We start from the raw sequence: 19,590 nt of genomic DNA on the forward strand, positions 1-19,590 counted from the left end.
ATCGACGATCAAATTTCAGATCTGAAACAACAAAATCATGTCGAAATTTTATAGAACAACATATTTAGATCGGAGTTTGTTAAACTCAGATCTAAAAATGAAAAAATTGATAGAAAAATCTAAAATTATTAAAGTTCTAAAGTCTCAATCCAAGCTTTTTTTTTTGTTGCTCAATAATGAATACAATGTTCTTGATAATATTTTTTCTCGATTTGTGTCACACCCCGAACCCGGTATGTAACAGAGGCACCTACCTTGAATGTTCCAAGACATTAATATTACTAAATCAAGCATTAATCCCTCAAAATACTCAAGGCGAGTTAAGCTTTTTGAGTTTAGTACAGGTTGGATCAAAGATAATAAATAGCAGAAAACATGTGAAGTAAAAAATAGAACTTCTTTATAAAACCAACCCCCAAGGTTACTGTAGTTTATTACAACATTGAAGAATTAAATAAATTCGAAATACATAGCAAGCATAGAATAAAGATTTCAAAAATACGCAAACGTATAATCAAAATAAATAACTTAAAACCATCTCCAATCAATGAAGGAAAAATAAAAAAACATACTCGACATGATATATCAATTAAATAACAACACCAATTAAATCAAGGAAGTTGACAAGACTCAAGATGCTGCTCTGCTAGACCCCGTCCAAGTTCTTTTCTTTACCATGCTCGTAGCTATAAAAACATCTAATAAATAAGGAATACAAAAATAATATAGGAGTAAGCATTTCATACAATCATAGCTTCCCTCAGGGGACCCTGCTAAGTTTGAAAACCATAAAACCTTTCCCAGTGAAAAACATAGTGTAAATCCTTTTTTCGTTGAATTCTTAAATCATTCAAAACAAGTTCTTCAAACATTCATTTGAAATCATTTTCAAAACATTTATGACTCGGCTAGCTGTACAGCAATATGACTATAAACATGCAAATTCACAATAAATCATTCATAGTGAGAATACCATAACCACAGAGGTAGGGATTTGAGAACCGTACCACCTACCATTTGATCAGTTATAAACCCTAGCTTCGCACAAGCACACGTCAAACGTATTGTCTTAGCTAGGCACCCCATAACCTTGATCGATCACTTCTAGAAGGTTTAGGGACTTACACCCAGGGTTATGTGCGAACAACGCTGCCCTTACTCTCAAATCATAGCATATTATAACAATTTAAAAACACAAACACACACAAAGTGCATAGTCAGAAATGTAGGATAAATCCCTCTACCTAGAATCCAATGTTCTTCACATATTCTTTTTCATTGCTTATGCATCCTCATCCGTCTCGAATCCATCGTTTTGTTGTCATGTCACAAAGAAATCCTTCGATAACTGGTGTTCCTAGTGTCCGACAATATGACAACTTAGTCAAAAGTTAAGTTCAACACAATCTCGTTATAACCAATCCTTTTAGGTCACATGTCCCTAAAAACTCTAGTCCTAATTAAGTGGACTAAACTCTATTCTTTAGGGTTTTTAAGTTTCAAGTTTTATCTTAAAGTCAAACCATTTGACTAATTGCTTTAATTCAAAGCAATTTCACAAATTAATTTAGGTTAGAATAAATCAAACATAAGTATTATCAAAGTATTTAATTAATTATTATTTTTTCAAAATATTCCACTAATTAATTAAGTTTGAATACTAGCTTAAATCCAATTTAATCTCTACCATAGGGTCATGCTAAGCCTAATAAGTTAATAGTCTTTAATTAAATTTTCAAATTAAGGTTACAACTAATCATGCTTAATTAACTAAATAAATTAAGCAATTAAATCTCCAAAATAAACTTAGGCATGCTTAATTAATAAATAAATCCTACTTGATTAATCTAAGCATGTAACCTAATATTAAAGTTTAAGAAAAATAAATAAAGCCGAAAAATAAATAAAACACTTACCCGGTTGTAAACCTCCAAAGTTAGACTCCACTCCTAAGGACTCCACCTCCTTGGCAAGCTCTCCAAAAGAAAACTTTTCAAACTATGAGAATTTTCTTCCCTTTTGGTATATCTCTTCTTAGATAGACTTCCAAAGAACCAATGAGTAAGTAACTATAACTTCACTTGGTGGTGTACGTGAAAATGAAGTACAAGAATTTCTATTTATAAGCACTTGAGGGTGAAAAGTTTCTCTAATTTTTCAATGTGGGATATGATGCACAAAAGTGTAAAAAACACAATAAAAACTCTAATTGGGTCAACACAAACCGGCGGGTCGCCCGGATTATGAGTAAAAATAGGCCGGGTCACCCGTCACTGTACACACACGGGTCAAGTAGGCTGGACTGGGTCTGACCGGTCTTCAATTGAAATCAATGGCCAAGATTGATCTTGGTTTAATGAGGTGGAACGGCCAAGATTAAGTCGCGGGCCTTCATTCCGTGTAATGCGGCGTACGACGCTTCCGTGCGCACGCCCGTGTCAGAGCCATAGTGCGCCTTGTCAGCCGCTCCAGCCAATTCGCGCACGCCACATGGATGCTGTCAGTCCCAATCAGCATCCACGTCAGCTATTTTTCAATTTCTTTTCTTTTCCTATTTTGTTTCTAATTTCTCGAACTTCGAAAATTCACCAAAAATAACTCAGGACTCCAAATAATTCCTCGAAAAAGCCTACGGACTCGTAATGATGAGTACCAATTTCCTATAGCCTCAAAATAGTTAAATCACTTACAGAAAAATTATGAAAAATCTTTCTCTCATAATTTAATTATGAAAAAAATAAAATAAATAAAATAATCACCAAACTCTTGGATTTCCTTTTTCAAAATTCACTTCCACCCAACTAAACTCTAGAACCACAAACAAAGGTCTTGGTTAGTCAAAACAAAGTTATGAAAAACTCTAATTCCCTTAAACAAACTTTAAGAATAAGGTTAGAAGGTTTAAGTAACAAAATTAACATAAGCCGAAAATTCAGGGTGTTACAATGTGTCAACTATGTGTCGACCATTTATCAGATCTAAAACAACAAACTCAGATCAGAACAACAAACCAAATGCCACCAAATGACAACAACAAACTCAATGCCCAGATAATTAAAAAATTTTGGATGTGCAAGCGAAGCTGGTATTGACTTTTGCTGGCGAAGTCATTGCCATGCCCTCCCAAGTACACCTTCATGAACGACGACAACCCTCCAAACACATCATCACGTGCTTGTCTCTGTCTCTCGAACAAGAGGATTTGCAAGCTGGGTTTGGCTAACAAACCCAAAAAACCAAGAGAAGCCCGAGATGGAGAGTTGAGTGAGAGAGAGAGAGAGAGAGAGAAAGAGTTTATATTTCATATCTGGAACATCAAAGAAGACCCAACAAACTAAGAAAAACCCGAGAGGGAGAGTTGGGTGAGAGAGAGAGAGAGAGAGAGAGAGAGAGAGAGAGAGAGAGAGAGAGTTTATATTTTAGATCTGGAACATCAAAGAAGAAGAAGAGGATGTTGATGTGGGTGGGAGAGAGAAGGGCATTTTTTGTCCGAAAATGGGCCAAAGAACTATAAAAGATAAAGATGAGAGGGAAGGGCTAGAAAAGATATTGTTGTATTAAAAAGGGCTATTTAATGAAATTTCCTAGAAATAATGTGTTGATGATGACTTTAGAAACTCAAACCAAATTCACTTAGCCCACTTCAAAAAGTGCTCGTGCGAGATTAAGTCCAAACAAATAGAAAATAACCCAGCATTACGAACAAAACGAATCTTGTGTATTTATGCCAAAATTCCTGCTTGTTGAGGGGAAACAATACGACAAAGAGGTTAGGCCATAACCAAGGGTTTAAATTTTGAAATTTTCGACAAAATTTCGATTTGAGGGAGGGTCAAAATCGAAACGTATAATCGTTGATTTTTCGTGATAATTTTGCCAAAATCCTTGAAATTTCGGCAAAATTTTCGGCGGGTGAGATCGAGGGAGAATGAGAGGAAGGAGAAAGAGATGAGGGTGAGGGTGAGGGTGGTGATGGAGATGCAGAGAGAAATATAGAGAAATAAGAGTGTGTGTGTGTGTGTGAGAGAGAGAGAGAGAGAGAGAGAGAGAAAAAAAAAAAAATCAGAGACTCACAGGCAGGCGCAGCAGCGAAGAAGGAGAAGAAAAGATAGGAAGGAGAGAAAAGAAAAGTCAGCCACGGGAAAAGTAAAGGAAGGAAAGAGAAAAAAAGAAAATAAAAAAATAAAAAAAATAAAGAAAAAAAAAGAGAAAAAAGAGAAAAAATTATTATTATTATTTTTTTTAGGGTTTGGGGCTTTTGGGCAATTGGAAAAAAAAATGATTTGGGGTTTCGTTTGGCCATTTTGGGGTTTTGGTTAGTTGTTTTTAAACCCTAAACTAATTAAAAATATTTTTATATAAAAAATAATTAAAAATATTCTAATGGGCCTAAACCTTAATATCTTATATTATATCTTAAACAATATAGAGTATAGATTATAAAGTATATACGGTTTAGTGTATAGATTATAGAATATAAATAATATACTAATTTCATTTATTTATTATACTAATTTTATTTAACAGCATTTACTTTCAGCGCGCATTATATTCATCTTATATCACATGAAACTTACTATATAATTTGATTTCTTCAATATTTTTTATCAATATAATAGATAATATGTTTATTTAACATATGGTAAAGTTTCATTCAAAATTTTCATATTTTGATAACAATTTCCGTCGTTTCCGTCTAATTTCTGTCGAAATTTAAAAATCTTCGAAATTTTCATCGAAATTTCCTCGAAACCCAAAATTTTATTCTTTGGCCATAACTACCACAGTCTCTCCGTGCGAACCACGAACAATCACACCCGCACTACCTACTCCCAAAACAGGATCAAAAGCACAATCCAACTTGAAAACAAACTTAAAAAAGAACTCTCGATCAAGAAAGAGACTCGACAAAACTTAAATAAACTGATCGAACCAACTACCTTCCAGCTTGATCAAAAGTATGTTTTAAATTTTTTTTTTTTTTTTAATTTATGGAAAGAGAAGAAACAAAATGACGGCATAACTAAAAACTGAGACAAACGCTAAATAAGAGAGTCATGAAGGCGTCCACTCAAGCACTGGATTACTCGGCCGGAACCATAAACAAACAAGAAATAAACTCGTGCGGTATTTTGCTGTACGTTTGACGTTGTAGGTGGCGCATGATAGCGTTCCGAGTGGTGCAAAAGTGACGGCCAATCATATACATTGGAAAAGTTTTGTGGCGCAATTTTAGGAGATGTGTATACTGCATGGGTTGGCTTACTAGCTTACATCTTCACACTTGTATATGAATGGGTACAAAATATGGTTCAAAAAGAAAATGAATATGGTGATGAGCTAGTGGTCCTAACTCCTAAGATATCAAAGTATTTTCTTTTGCATATATCACCAATATTTTTGTACTAGTTACTTTTTTTGGCCGTTTGATTTTATATATGGTAATCAAACAACGCCTGCATGCATGGCTAAAAAAAAAAGTGCTTTAATTATAAACTAAAAATGAAAAAAAAAAAATTTAATCAAAACTGTCTACCGAATTTGGCAATTCTTGTCAAGCGCTAGGCATATGCATCTGCAACCTAACTTGCATTTGAAAGCTTTATCTGCAACCTACAACCTCCATCTACGACTTAAAACATATTATCTACAACTTAAAAAAATACATTTGCAACCTAAAAAAGACATTTGCAATCTAAAAATGTGCAAATGCAGATGCAAGGTGCATTTGCATCCACCGAGCTCTCGCTTGCCGAGTCCTCAGTACTCTGCCGAGTGCCCCATAGTGTTTGTTTGTTTTTTTTTTTTTTTTTTCACTTTGCACGCGCTTACACAGATAGATTGGAGTTGAACTTAATTTTTAATTAAAAATTAGGAGTAATTTATTATTAAAAAAACAAAACAAAAAAACAAGGCTTATTTACACCATTGCCCCCTGTAAGATACACTTTTTTTCACTTTGCCCCCTGAAACTTAAATCCTCTCAGTTTGCCACCTGAACTTCACAAAGTTATTGCAAAAGACCCTATGCCGTTAACTCTGTCAATTTTTCCGTTAAAATAGCTGACGTGACACCTATATGGCATGAGTGAGACCCTTTTTTAGTTATGTAAAATCCATGTGGACAAAAAAAATAATTTTTAAACTAAAAATAATAAGATCCATGTCAATTTTTTATAATTTTGCTTGTCTACATGGATCTTACATAACTAAAAAAGGGTCTCACTCATGCCATATAGGTGCCATGTCAGCTTTTTTAACAGAAAAATTGACAGAGTTAACGGCATAGGGTCTTTTGCAACAACTTTACGAAGTTCAGGTGGCAAACTGAGAGGATTTAAGTTTCAGGGGGCAAAGTGAAAAAAAGTGTATCTTACAGGGACAATGGTATGAATAAGCCAAAAAACAACGCATGCATGGATATTTAAAAAAAAAAAAAAAAAATACTTTTAACATCTCAAAAGATAACTAAAAAAATGAAATGCTATGCTTTTCAAACCAAAAGCACCCTCACATGCTATCTCTTCCGCAGACTTATAGTAGACTAGTGCTCCGCGGCATTTTGCTTAGGGCCGCAAGATACAGACTCCGCAGTTTGCTTGAGAGCATCTACTCTGCGGCAATTTGGTCTCTAAATTCAAAGACGCCTCTTTCAGATCGACTCGGCAAAATGCTTCCGCTCCAAACTCTGTTTCTTGCTTCCACTTATACTCGGAATTCTGTCAAATTTCCGTCTTTGCGTTGCAGCGCGGTAGATCAGAATCTCCTCCAGCATCCCACACACCTCCACAGTACTATAAAAGGAGGGCTCATATTTCCAGCTATGTCCTACAACTCAACGAATTTCACAGTTGGTTCTGGGATAGATCCAAGTGAATTACAACCCACAATTCAAGCTCATGGGGCACAGCGATCTAAACAGTCAGTTTCATGTTCATTTTCTTTAATTATAAGGATTGCTTAATTACTGAGTTACTGTACGTACGTTTTATCATCTCTAATATTCTACGAATATTTATTAACTGTAATATGGTTCAATGCAGATCCTTTTGAGACAAGCCATCAATGGCTAAGACCAGAGGAGATATTTGCAATTCTTAATTCTGGAAGACCACTACTTACATCAAATATAAATAGGCCACAGAGTACGGATTTTCAGCTGCATTTGAAATATTTCTCTACTTAATTAAATGGTTGCTTGACATTCTTCATTTGATCGGTTTAGGTGGATCACTTTTTCTTTTTGATCGGGAAGCAGTGGGACATTTCAGATCTGATGGCTATGATTGGGAGAAGACGCGTAATGGAGATAAAGTGAATGAAAACCATACTACGCTCAAGCTAAAGGTGATTAAGTCAATTTTTATTCTTTAATTTTCTGGTTGAGAATAAACAAGCTAGGATACCAAAGGACAGTAAACTGAAAAAAAAAATTTTAAACTCTTCGATCTTGTTGGTAGAGTGACCACAAGAAAGCAGAAAACAACAGCAAATGCTGTTTGGTGGGTTTTTTTTTTTTTTTTCTCATTTTCCTTTTTCTTTTCCTTCATTTACAAATAAATTTATTATTGGTATTACTACACTTACCAAATTTATTTATCAAATTTCGTTTGCTAAATAATTTAGTGAACAAATTTAGTAACTTTGACATTTCTATTATTATTAAATTTTAATTGTACATCTTTTCAGGACAGAAGTGATGTATGCATACCCTGCTACTCCGCCCGTAGAAAAGATAATAAAAATTTCCGTAGACGTTGTTATTGGATGCGGTAAGTTTGTACACGTAAAAGCTTTATATATATATATATATATTATTTTATTGAGTTTGTAAAATTTTTAATGCAACCAATCAATAAAAAATAGTAAAACTACATATGCAATTTCATTTTTTATTGACTTAATTACTTACATGACCACTGCTGCAGGAATTCCAAACGCATCGTTCTGGTCCACTACCTAGAACAGGTACAGGTTATGCGTTATATAGCTTATAATATCATTTGTTTCATTAGTAAATTTTTTGCAATTACCCTTTCTTTAGAATTTAGATTATTTCCATTTTTGGATAACTGTTTGGATTCAAAATATGAGATCAGGGCAATAAAAGGACAAATTCTGAGAGTGGACACGTTGCACCCAATCCTGAGGTTGACAATGAGTGGAAAAGTTGCACCCAAATGAGTCCAAAAGCTACAGACAAGTGGGCAAGCGTGAATTCAGGTATTCACTATTGGTTACTAACTTGACACAAAAAGACAAAATGTCCACAGATTTTGTCGTGGAAAAGTGATTGTCCTTCTTACCAATATTATTAGTGGTCTAACCTATAAAAGTCTAATGGACCTTAAATTAATATGATATATGTGAATATGTGATGCAGGGGATTCTCAGAATTTCCCCCCCGGAGGCCTTGATGCGAGTTTTCCTTATTCTTTGGATGATTTTGACTGGACCGCCTTGCTGACGTCTGATGATCCCACCAACCAACAAGTAGTTAATTAATTCCCTTCATTAATTGTAGCCTTATGTATTACTTAATTTCATCTTCAATGATTGATTAATTTGGTCCGTCCATCATCTTAAATTTTGTTCAGCCCTTTGGGAACACAGAGAATGAAGCTGTGTACACGACCAAAGGAAATGGAAAGGAGCCTACTATAGTAGTCCAGGTATATGTGACTAGGCTTCAACTCTTCTAATAAACAATTTTTTTATTAATTAATTTATTATTAACCTTGGATCAATATATAATATATATATATGTGACTAGGCTGAAGAAAGAATGCCAACATCTCCCTTCAACATGTGCCCTGCCAAGGTACGTACCTAGCTACTTCCAACTGTTTTTTGTTTTGGTCGGAACCTCAATTCCTGTTCTAAGTTGTAACTAATTATGTGGCAGAAGCACAAGTCAAATACATCAAGTTCAAGCGCGCTCAAAGACTGTGAGGATGTTTTGGCCGCGGCCAAGAATGCCATCGCATCTTCCACCACTTCAACCTCCAAAAGTAGTAGTATTACCCAAGCCAAAGCATTCCTTGACCAACATGACAACCAAATGATCAGCCCCTACCTGGATGTTATGAATCAATATAATGCCGGCCAAGACTTGGGTGATCAAATCCTAAAGGCCACTACTTTCCTAGATGCCAGCGTCAGGGCTTGTCTTGAGAAGGAAAAAGACATTCAGCGTATTAGAGCAGTGATAGATGACATTAAGAAAAATTATCAACTCATCCGTTCCCAACTCGAAGAATGCCTCAAGCAAAAGATCAATTTTGCAAAGGAGGAGGGAAGCTTAAAGGCCTCTTTAGACAATTTATGGCCATCAATTTGGGAATAGCTTCAAGAATCGTTTGCATAAATTAATGCTTCCCTAACTGAGATATCCTCTTCGATCACTTCTTTCTCTGAATTAATGTATTATGTCTTTTTGTGGATGTATTTTGTACAAGCTAGCCACGTTTTTCAACTTTTAAAACTACTATTTGGCTTTAATGTTCTTGTCATTTTGTGCTTGCAACTTGCAATTTTCTCCATTTATATATTCTTTTACCATCACAGAGAAAGGATTGAGGTAGAAAAAAAGATTGAGGAGTTTAGTGTTTGTGGCTAGTTTTATTGAAGTTATTTTCGACCGAAACTCAAAAACAATTCTATATATAAAAGTGATGAGACAACCACGCACACAAATATAAAGAACAAAGAAAGTCACATCGAGCCAACAACTCAATAATAGAGTAATAAAGGACCGAGTGACCGACACTCGATTACCTTCGTTTATGCCGTAATTTGTGGCTGGCAATAATGAAGTTATTTTCGACAACCACACAGACAAATATAAAGAAAAATAGAAAGTGATATGAAGCACTCAATAACATCGTCAGGAACCGACACGTACTGAACTTGAAATCTCATAAAAAAAAAAAAAAAGAATGCTGTCTCCAACTCGATCTCTTTATAACGTTCCTTTTACACGTTCTCAATCACCCACTCTTGCCCAAGGCTAGCTCCTTTCTACCACACCTTCAGATCAAAGACCAGTACTGTACAGTGTTTGAGTTCATGGCGGACAGCAAGCTCAGCGGTCTTGGTACGTAATCGATCGCTTGGCTCACGTTGATGGTTTCTTTAAAAATTTTGTTTAATAATTCTTGTTTTCGTACTTCATTTGTTTTGTTATTTATATGAATATTTTCGTACAAAACAAATCATTATTTTGTTTGTGTTTAGATGACTGCTTTATTTCTATAACGAATATATTAAATATATAAAAATTTTCAACTTGCATACTTATATTGACTGTGATATGATTGAATGCAGATTATCAGCAAATACTCGTAGAAGCAAGACATCGATGGCTACGCCCGGCTGAAATTTGTGAAATTCTTCAAAATCATGAAAGACTTACTATTACTATTAGTCAGGAGCCTGCAGAGATGCCAAAAAGTATGACTCTTCGATCACCTACAGTAGATTTGTTGATAAATTTTATTTTAGAGGCCGGGATATATATTATTTTTGGTTTATTTGGGTTTAATTAAATACTAAATATATGGAACACTTTTTACATTCTAAATACGAAACTTTTTTTGCATTTAAATTTTAATATTTTTAAGGGGTGGGGGAAAATGGAGGAGGGGGATTTGTTAAATTATTTTTCATGATTGTTGAGCTTCTATGTTTTTTATTGTTCTCTAGCGAAAGTAAAATAACAAGCAGCACCCCAAACACCGGATGTCCTCAAAATAAAAAAGCCTCATCAGGATGGCCCGCTTTGCAAGCCAGTCTGCAACAAAGCCAGATGGATCTCCTCAAAACGTTCTAAGGGTTATTGAATATCCGCACCAACTGATCATTTACTCAATCTCCAAGGAACTTGAATATTGGTGCCTTTGATTTCGTCATTTACTAACTTAGGATGACCTTCTGCTAAGAGTTGATCGAGCATCTATGTTGCTGAAGGTGAGAAGTTGATCTTTTAATTGTTTGGAGGTGGGAAGCTCTTTCATAAAATAAAAAAAATAAAAATAAAAATTGACAGAACAATATATAACAGGTGCAAGGATATAATTGGCTCCTATCACTTAGGATGGACCTAAATATTTCCCCTCCTAAAGTGAGTTTCGATGAAGCTTTTTGGTGTTTCATTAATTTTGAAACATTCAAAAGCACACCTTTTTGGATATTCATTTTCCTTCATGCATGCATCATTAATCTCCAAATCAAATACATGCTTGCTTTAATATTTTAATCACGTACTATTAATTATCTGAATAAGAGGAGGAAATTCGGTTCAACAACCGGTATTTAATTAATTAAATGTGTCAAGAAGCGGTACGTTACGTTGAGCTGGTTAATAATCTTTTGCATTAATTTCAACCCTCTCACATACATCATTTGTTTTGTTTTAGGTGGATCACTTTTTCTTTATGATCGGAAAGTGCGTTTCAGAAAAGATGGCCATAGATGGAAGAAGACAAAAGCCGGAAAGACAGTGAAGGAAGGCCACGAGAAGCTCAGAGTAAGCATCATGTTATAGGATTATGTTTTAGATATCAACAATATATATATTATAACAATTTAACGATCATCAACTTATATATTAGAGTCATTCACACTCAAGTCCATTTTATGAACTATATACATATGTGTAGACTAATATCTTATTTAGTTAGTAAGGATTGATTGAGGTTCAAAAATATTATCTAACTGTCACGTACTTTGGACTTTTTTATTTATAAATTTCTCCTAATATTATTCTATAATTTATGGAATTTAAATCCCATAAATTTTAGAAATACTGTCACATTAATTAGGATTGAGAAAATTATAATAATAGTTGGTGTTCATAATATTACTGCTACGCCCCTGCTAATTAAGGCAGGATTCATTAATTTTATGATATTTCTCTTTTTCTTGTTTATTTTTCGTTCTTCTTCTCAAGTTTTTCGTAGCCTTCACCAAGAGTTATTCCTCTGTTTATTAATTTATTTATTTTTGGTTTCCTGATTCAATTTATTAACAATAATTGTGCATCTGTCAGTGTAAAGGAGTTCCTGCGTTGAACTGCTACTATGCCCATGCAGAAGAAAATGAAAATTTCCAAAGACGCAGTTATTGGATGCTTGAAGAGTGAGTTTCTTAAAGAATATATGCAAGGAATCTAGCTATCAAATATTTCACTACTCTCTCTCTCTCTCAAATTTTGTTTCCATATATATATGCATGTCTTAACTACTTGACTGTTGCTGCAGGGATCTCTCGCGCATAGTTCTCGTCCATTACCGGGAAGTGAAGGTACGTACGTAATACTTAATTTATACTATATTGCTTCATTATATATTATAGTTTTCCGAATTAATTCTTGACCCCTTCTTTAGATTATTATTTCCATTTCCAGATGTCTCAGCTATGATCTCCATTCTCTCTGGCTGTTTTGCTATTGAATTACATAGTTTGTTACTGATAATTTAGATGTTTAATGATTAACTTTATGCGCGCACTAGTTGCATTACTAAATTCCTATCATGTTAATCTCCATATGTTAAATTAAGTATACTCAGAATTTAGTTATGCATTCTGATAATTAAGAAAAATGATTGATTTGTGCAGAATGACCTTCAAATATATACAACTTTCAAACAGTGAGAAAGAATATTGTCTAAAGTCAATTTCAAAGAGAAATGAGACTAAGCAAGTAAGCAAAAAACAAAAACAAAAAAAGAAGAAGAAGAGAGAAATGAGACCGTAGAGGGAAAAGCATTTAATGATTCTGCTATAAAGCCTTGTTTGGTGGCTCGTTCACTGAAGGTCTGAAGAAGTTTGACAGTTAATTTCAACCAATGGATGATCGATCAGTAAAGAACTTGGAGACGTGGATGGGCCTTCTGGGATACTGTTGAAAGTGAGAATGGGGTTAGCTATATGCTGCTGGGATACTAAGCTTTGAATGCATCATATGATCTGGGGAAAGAATCAAGACCAAGAGATTTGAAGAGTGCTGTACTTCATGATGCTTTCTCGATCATTTATTCCCCAGTTAATTTACAGGTTTTGATCAAGGGAAGATGCTTGAAGAGTCAACAAGCAGAAAGTTGTAAGTGGTCATGTATGTTTGGGAAGTGTTGAAGTTGCCTGCTGAGCTTTTCGCAGAGTATTCAGATCAGTACGTTGAGCAGTAGTGGTTCATTGCTGAAAAATGACAATGATAAATGGGACAGGATGCTAAAGTTTAAGTCGATCAGAAGAGGAGTTCTCCCTGGAGATGAGAGAGTAGAGGAGCACTTGCTAATTCAACAGCTACTACTTAAAGAGAAGTTGCATGTATGGCTCTTGCAGAAGTTGGCTGCTCCTAGTGTACTAGATGAGGGTGATGACATATAGTTGCATGTATGGCACTTCATGTAGAAGAAGAAGAGGGTTTGGGTGACTATTCGAAGGACACCTGCATGTACATGGTCTGTACTGCTTTTGCTTCTGAAATCTCTGCAGAATTGCCTTCTTTAGTCTTCATCGGAAAGAATTGTCTAGACAGTTTCAGAAAGAATTGCAACTCCTATCTGGGATGGCAATTTAACGGATGGGATTCCCTGAGGGATTCTCTACCTGCTGTTTGTAATGCTACCCAAACTGCTGCTAGAGTACGGCCGTACCTCATTTGTTGCATAAGATTTGGTTGAATATGATAAATGGCTAGATTCATGTGTATTCAAGGAAGAAGGATAGAGAGTGTCTTCTAACTTCTAAGAAAGAATATAGAAAGAATATGGATTAATCATAAAGGGGAAATTTATCTCCACTAATCCCACCATTTTTGTGGAGATTGGTAGGGATAAGTTTCCCTTGTGATTAATCCATCTTTTTCTCATTTTCTTCCTTTAAGTTAGAAACTTCTTTCTTGAATACACATGAATCTAGCCATTTATCACATCATATCTAATTTTATGCATCAAACGAGGTTTCAGGGTACAATCATTCCAAAGGAATTAAGCAGTTGAAAGAGTTCCCATATGAGCAAGTGGATGCTGCTACAATAAGAATACAAATAAGTTCCAATCCATATTTGAAAAGGTAGAAAATAATTTTTTATAATCCGGCAAGGGATTTTCCAATTCAGGTATATATATTGCCATGATTCTCTTGTTTATAAGAAGTATGATCCTGTTTTACTTTTCAGGCATTTTATCTTCCCCAAATTTCTTCCATATATATATACCATTGTTCCATACTTGAAACCATTGTTGAATTTTAACATTTAGCTTTCCTTGATATATAAAAGGCCCATGTAAGAGACCACCAGGTGAGGAAACATCATAGACCAACAGTCTGCTCCTGGGGAATTCAAAAGAAGGTTATTTTGGATTGCAGACAAGAAGGAAGTGGTTTGCATGTCTCCAATTCACAACCCATCATGCAGAGTATGCAAGATTCATCCTCCAAGGATGATCCTAATTTACTGAAAGATGAATTAACTGAGGAAATGTTGCAAAATGCACTTGCAAGGGTGAAGTCCCCGGTTCAATATCCTCAACAAAGAGATCAATACCGTCACCTGCTGAATGTCATCACTGAGATTCTGGAAACCAAGGTAAACAAGAACCTTTCCTCTTCCCTCTCAATTCCCTCTTTCATTTTTTATTTTATTGAACATTAATTTTGTTTCCCTCTCTTCTCTCTTCCCTCTTTTTTTCCCTCTCTACCCACTAATAGTAGGAAGTTTGAAGCTTTTATTTTATATCTAGGTCGGATTAGTTTCTTGTGGAATGAACTCTGAGTTTACTGATGTTTCAGGTGCCTTGTGACAATTTTATGAATGGTCCAGAAGGAACAACTAATGTTTATGATGACCTCAAAGATAGTAAAGCTTTGTTGGATGCAGACAATTTGGTGCCTATAGAAACTTCAAAGGTGACCTCCTCCTCAACCTACACTCTTGTAAAATCTGTAGTGGATTAATTGTACTTTTTTTTTTTTTAATTGTTTTATCTAGAAAGGACAATTTGACCTCTCTAATATTATAAAAAGAATTATCACTAAACGAGTAACGTCTAATTGGTGTGGATTAGTTGTACTTTGGGATGTAATTCCAACATTTCAAATTTAGGCTCAGACCGAACTAGACCTAAGAGGGGAATCATGTACTAAATTAATATCATGTAACCAGTTGTCTAAAAGCATACTGTCTTATATATTTAACAAAATGGTGATTCTATCTGAAGCCTTCATTTGCTCACACAATACCCTTAATTTACTGATGTTGCAGGTGGTTTCAGACAATGTTCTGAATGGTCCAGAAGGAACAACTAATTATTCTGATGACCACAAAGCTTTTTGGACTTGGATGAAGACACTTTTTTGCCTACAGAAACTTCAAAGGTGAGCCTATTCCTCAACCTCTCCTCTTGCACAATCTGTTGTGGATTAATTGGTACTTTTTTTTATCTGGAGAGGAGGATTCGAACTTAGAATCTCTTTAATATTATGGAGAGAAATACCAGTAAACGTGTGGATTAGTTGTAATTTGGGATTTCATTCCAACATTTCAAATTTAAGCTTGGATTGAACTAGAGCTGAAAGGGGAGTCATGTACTAGATTAATATCATTTAATCAGTTGTCTTATATGTTTAACAAAAGGGTGCTTCTATTTGAACCCTTGTTAAACATATACGACAACATGCTTTTAGACAACTGATTAAATAATATTAATTTAGTACATGACTCCCATCTTAACTCTAGTCAAGCCTAAATTTGAAATGTTTACATCCCAATATACAACTAATCCACACCAATTAGCTACTCATTTACTAATGTCTCTCTCCTAACATTAAAGAGGTCCTAAGTTCGAATCCCCTTCTCCAGATAAAAATAAAGTAACAATTAATCCACAACAGATTGCACAAGAGTATAGGTTGAGGAAGAGGCTCACCTTTGAAGTTTCTGTAGGCAAAAAAAAGTCTACATCCAAGTCCAAACATTCTTTGAGCTCATCATAAACATTAATTGTTCCTTCTGGGCCATTCAAAACATTGTCACAAACCACCTGCAACATCAGTAAATTGAGTGAACTGAGTGAGCAAATAAAAGGGTACTGTGGATTAGTTGTATATTGGGATGTAAATATTTCAAATTTAGGCTTGACTAGAGCTAAGATGGGAGTCATGTACTAGATTAATATCATTTAATTAGTTGTCTAAAAGCATGTTGTCGTATATGTTTAACAAAAGGGTACTTCTATTTGAACCCTTAATTTTCTCACTCAGCCCACTCAATTTACTGATGTTGCAGGTGGCTTGTGACAATGTTCTGAATGGTCCAGAAGGAACAACTAATTTTTATGATGAGCTCAAAGCATGTTTGGACTTGGATGTAGGCTTTTTTTTGCCTACAGAAACTTCAAAGGTGAGCCTCTTCCTCAACCTATACTCTTGTGCAATATGCTGTGAATTAATTGTACTTTAGTTTTATCTTGAGAGGGGGATTTGAACTTAGGACTTCTTTAATATTACGGAGAGAGATATTAGTAAATGAGTAGCTAATGGGTGTGGATTAGTTGTATATTGGGATGTAATTCCAATATTTCAAATTTAGGCTTGACTAGAGCTAAGAGGGGAGTCATGTGCTAGATTAATATCATTTAATCAGTTGTCTAAAAGCATGTTATCTTATATGTTTAATAAAAGGGTTCTTCTATTTGAACCCTTAATTTGCTCACTCAGTCCACTCAATTTACTGATTTTGCAGGTGTTTTGTGACAATGTTCTGAATGGTCCAGAAGGACCAACTAATTTTTATGATGAGCTCAAAGCATGTTTGGACTTGGATGTAGACTTATTTTTGCCTACAGAAACTTCAAAGGTGAGCCTCTTCCTCAACCTATAATCTTGTGCAATATGGTGTGGATTAATTGTACTTTAGTTTTATCTTGAGAGGGGGATTTGAACTTAGGACTTCTTTCATATTATGGAGAGAGATATTAGTAAATGAGTAGCTAATGGGTGTGGATTAGTTGTATATTGAGATGTAATTCCAATATTTCAAATTCAGGCTTGACTAGAGCTAAGAGGGGAGTCATGTACTAGATTAATATCATTTAATCAGTTGTCTAAAAGCATGTTATTATATGTTTAATAAAAGGGTGCTTCTATTTGAACCCTTAATTTGCTCACTCAGTCCACTCAATTTACTGATTTTGCAGGTGGTTTTTGACAATGTTCTGAATGGTCCAGAAGGAACAACTAATTTTTCTGATGAGCTCAAAGCTTGTTTGGACTTGGATGCAGACTTTTTTTTGCCTACAGAAACTTCAAAGGTGAGCCTCTTCCTCAACCTCTCCTCTTGTACAATTTGTTGTGGATTAATATATTGTCCTTTTTTTTATCTAGAGAGGGAGATTCTAACTTAGGACCTCGATCTTTAATATTATGGGGAGAAATACCAGTACTAAACAAGTAGCTCCAACATTTTAGATTTAGTCACAGACCGAACAAAAACCTAAGAGGGGAATCATGTACTAGACTAATATCATTTAACCAGTTGTCTTATATGTTTAACAAAATGGTGGTTCTATTTGAACCCTTAATTTTCTCAGTTAGTCCCCTTAATTTATTGATGTTGCAGGTGGTTTGTGACAATGTTCTGAATGGTCTAGAAGGAACAACTAATTTTAATGATGACCTCAAAGATCTTAAAGCATTGTTGGACTTGGATGAAGATAATTTTGTGCCTACAGAAACTTCAAAGGTGACCTCTTGCTCAACCTTTCCTCTTGTAAAATATGTTTCTTTGTATGCTCGCAAAACATATATCTATCAGTTTTGTCAATGGATGTCATTATGTGGAGGTATCGTAGTAGTAATAAGCTTCTTTGGCTTGATTTCTCACTTAATATAACACATTTGTCTTGTAGATTTTATCAAAGCAAGGACATTCCGTACCTCCTATTACACCTGATTGGATCAACTGTCATTCCCCATGCGCACAAGGGTGGGATACTTGGTACACTGATGACAATCTTATGAGCAACTATCACAATTAAGGTCCCTCATCAGTTCAGACGTAGCAACGAGACAATCTTATGTTTATCTTGATAGTGATTGATGTTAATTAAGCATTAAAGCTCTTTTCGGGAAACTAAACAGTCATTTATGTATCTGCTGTCTTTTGTCTTTTCATTTTTCTATGTTACCTGGTTTTTCTATGCTACTGGTTGCATTGAAAAACAGGTCCCAGTGTGGCAGATTGAGGTCCATTAAGTGTGTAGTTTCACTACAGTACGTGAGGCTTTTCCTTTTGTAAACACATCTGTTGTCGAGTGTTTTTTAATGCAGAGTATTTTTCATATAATTTGCTGCAGACTAGCTTGGTGTTGATCTTGGGCTAGTGTAATCTTGGTTACTCTATTTAAGGGCCAAGGAGAAAGGGGAAGCTCTCGCACTCAAAATGAAGGACGATCGGAAGATGTAAGTGTTTCACATGCAGGAAGAAATTATTGAAACAAATCAAAGACCAAAAAGTGCCATCATCAAATTAACCAACTAGATATCGAGATCAGAATTTCACAAGCACATATTCTTATTTCTAGCAAGCCCATTTGATGATGAGGAACCTTCGTGTATTGAAGAAGCTAAAGATGTCAAGGAGTGGAGGAATGTCATATGGATGAAGAAATGAAGGCTCTTAAAGATCCCAAACTTGAACATGCACATCTTATCACTTGTAAATGGGTTTACAAGTTGAAAAGAAAGGCAGATAGATTTAAAGCCAGATCGATGTTCGTAGTTTCTGTCAGAGTTATGGAGAAGATTTTGAAGAAACTTTTAGTCCTATAGCAAAAACATATCCAGATGTGGATATGTTTTTCTAATAATTCTGCAGGTGTTTCTTGGTGCAGTAAGAAAAGCATAATACAAGGCTGCTACTCTTGTTTGGCTTCAACGACTGATCCAGAATGTCTATTTACCGATGCACAAGTCAACTATCTATTTTGGCCAAGGAAAGTGCTATCAAACTTAATTGCATCAAATTATGTGTGTCATGCAAGAACAAAACGCATTGCGATTGAACATCACCTACATCCGCAAAAAGGTTATTCATGGCACCATTAGTACTGTGGAGGTGTGAAGGAATGAGAATCTTGAAGACATATTCACCAAGCCACTCTCAAAAGGACGACTCGAGCTCCTTCCTTGGTGCAAAACTTGGACTCATTTCCAAAAAATCACTTAAAACAGTGAATACTCTTCTTATAAGTAATCATATTACATTATTACACCTCTACTCTTCTTTCAATATTATCTGTCTCCCCCTAATCCAGTAAAGAAGTATTTTAATTATCTCAATGGACGGTTCCACTAATTATCTTACAAGTTACAAGATAATTTAATTAGCTCATTAATTAATTAAATTTAACTTTTAAATAAGAAAATATTTATCTTAATATTATCCTGCCAAAATTTCAGAGTTAAAACCTAACATGCAGTCTCTACAAAGTCCACTCTACACCCTAAAAGGAGAAATACCCTTCAACTCGGAAAATGACTCTATTATGAATTAAAATGATTTTCTTATAAATTAAAATGACTTTA

At 34.9% G+C, this 19,590-nt stretch overlaps 2 protein-coding genes across 8 annotated transcripts; both read left to right on the forward strand.

Annotated features, from left to right (window-relative positions):
* Window positions 1-6,511: 6,511 nt before the first annotated feature.
* On the forward strand, window positions 6,512-9,557 carry LOC147284060 (uncharacterized). Its single transcript, XM_086245228.1, has 10 exons — window positions 6,512-6,921; window positions 7,044-7,145; window positions 7,226-7,347; window positions 7,690-7,772; window positions 7,929-7,968; window positions 8,100-8,223; window positions 8,384-8,493; window positions 8,598-8,672; window positions 8,774-8,821; window positions 8,906-9,557. The coding sequence occupies exons 1-10, from the start codon at window positions 6,900-6,902 to the stop codon at window positions 9,344-9,346; spliced, it is 1,167 nt and encodes a 388-aa protein (XP_086101354.1). The 5' UTR covers window positions 6,512-6,899; the 3' UTR covers window positions 9,347-9,557.
* Window positions 9,558-9,896: 339 nt separating this feature from the next.
* On the forward strand, window positions 9,897-18,943 carry LOC147284061 (uncharacterized). 7 transcript variants are annotated; one of them, XR_015122310.1, is made up of 16 exons: window positions 9,897-10,096; window positions 10,327-10,452; window positions 10,705-10,968; window positions 11,418-11,527; window positions 12,050-12,138; window positions 12,261-12,303; window positions 12,619-14,122; window positions 14,285-14,593; window positions 14,797-14,913; window positions 16,292-16,405; window positions 16,748-16,861; window positions 17,202-17,315; window positions 17,624-17,746; window positions 17,913-18,042; window positions 18,360-18,465; window positions 18,588-18,943. XR_015122310.1 is itself a non-coding variant. In XM_086243923.1 (15 exons), the coding sequence occupies exons 8-14, from the start codon at window positions 14,417-14,419 to the stop codon at window positions 18,039-18,041; spliced, it is 888 nt and encodes a 295-aa protein (XP_086100049.1). In that variant the 5' UTR covers window positions 9,897-10,096; window positions 10,327-10,452; window positions 10,705-10,968; window positions 11,418-11,527; window positions 12,050-12,138; window positions 12,261-12,303; window positions 12,619-14,122; window positions 14,285-14,416; the 3' UTR covers window position 18,042; window positions 18,360-18,943. The 7 variants fall into 7 exon arrangements, 3 of the variants coding, with proteins under 3 accessions (XP_086100049.1, XP_086100046.1, XP_086100047.1); XR_015122311.1 differs by having other exon boundaries at window positions 18,881-18,943; XM_086243923.1 differs by having other exon boundaries at window positions 18,360-18,943.
* Window positions 18,944-19,590: the final 647 nt, after the last annotated feature.

The sequence above is a fragment of the Dryas octopetala genome, chromosome 5 (genome assembly GCF_963921425.1).
Source record: "Dryas octopetala chromosome 5, drDryOcto1.1, whole genome shotgun sequence".
In the NCBI taxonomy this organism is placed as follows: domain Eukaryota; kingdom Viridiplantae; phylum Streptophyta; class Magnoliopsida; order Rosales; family Rosaceae; genus Dryas; species Dryas octopetala.

What these genes read in the sequence shown, in the direction of transcription:
- LOC147284060 (XM_086245228.1), top strand. Translation starts at nt 6,900, where the DNA reads ATGGGGCACAGCGATCTAAACA. An exon ending in AGACGTTGTTATTGGATGCG is followed by an intron (nt 7,773 to 7,928) that starts GTAAGTTTGTAC and finishes CCACTGCTGCAG; the next exon opens with GAATTCCAAACGCATCGTTC. An exon ending in ATGATCCCACCAACCAACAA is followed by an intron (nt 8,494 to 8,597) that starts GTAGTTAATTAA and finishes AATTTTGTTCAG; the next exon opens with CCCTTTGGGAACACAGAGAA.
- LOC147284061 (XM_086243923.1), top strand. Translation starts at nt 14,417, where the DNA reads ATGCAGAGTATGCAAGATTCATCCTCCAAGGATGATCCTAATTTACTG. An exon ending in CTGAGATTCTGGAAACCAAG is followed by an intron (nt 14,594 to 14,796) that starts GTAAACAAGAAC and finishes CTGATGTTTCAG; the next exon opens with GTGCCTTGTGACAATTTTAT. An exon ending in TGCCTACAGAAACTTCAAAG is followed by an intron (nt 17,747 to 17,912) that starts GTGACCTCTTGC and finishes TTTGTCTTGTAG; the next exon opens with ATTTTATCAAAGCAAGGACA.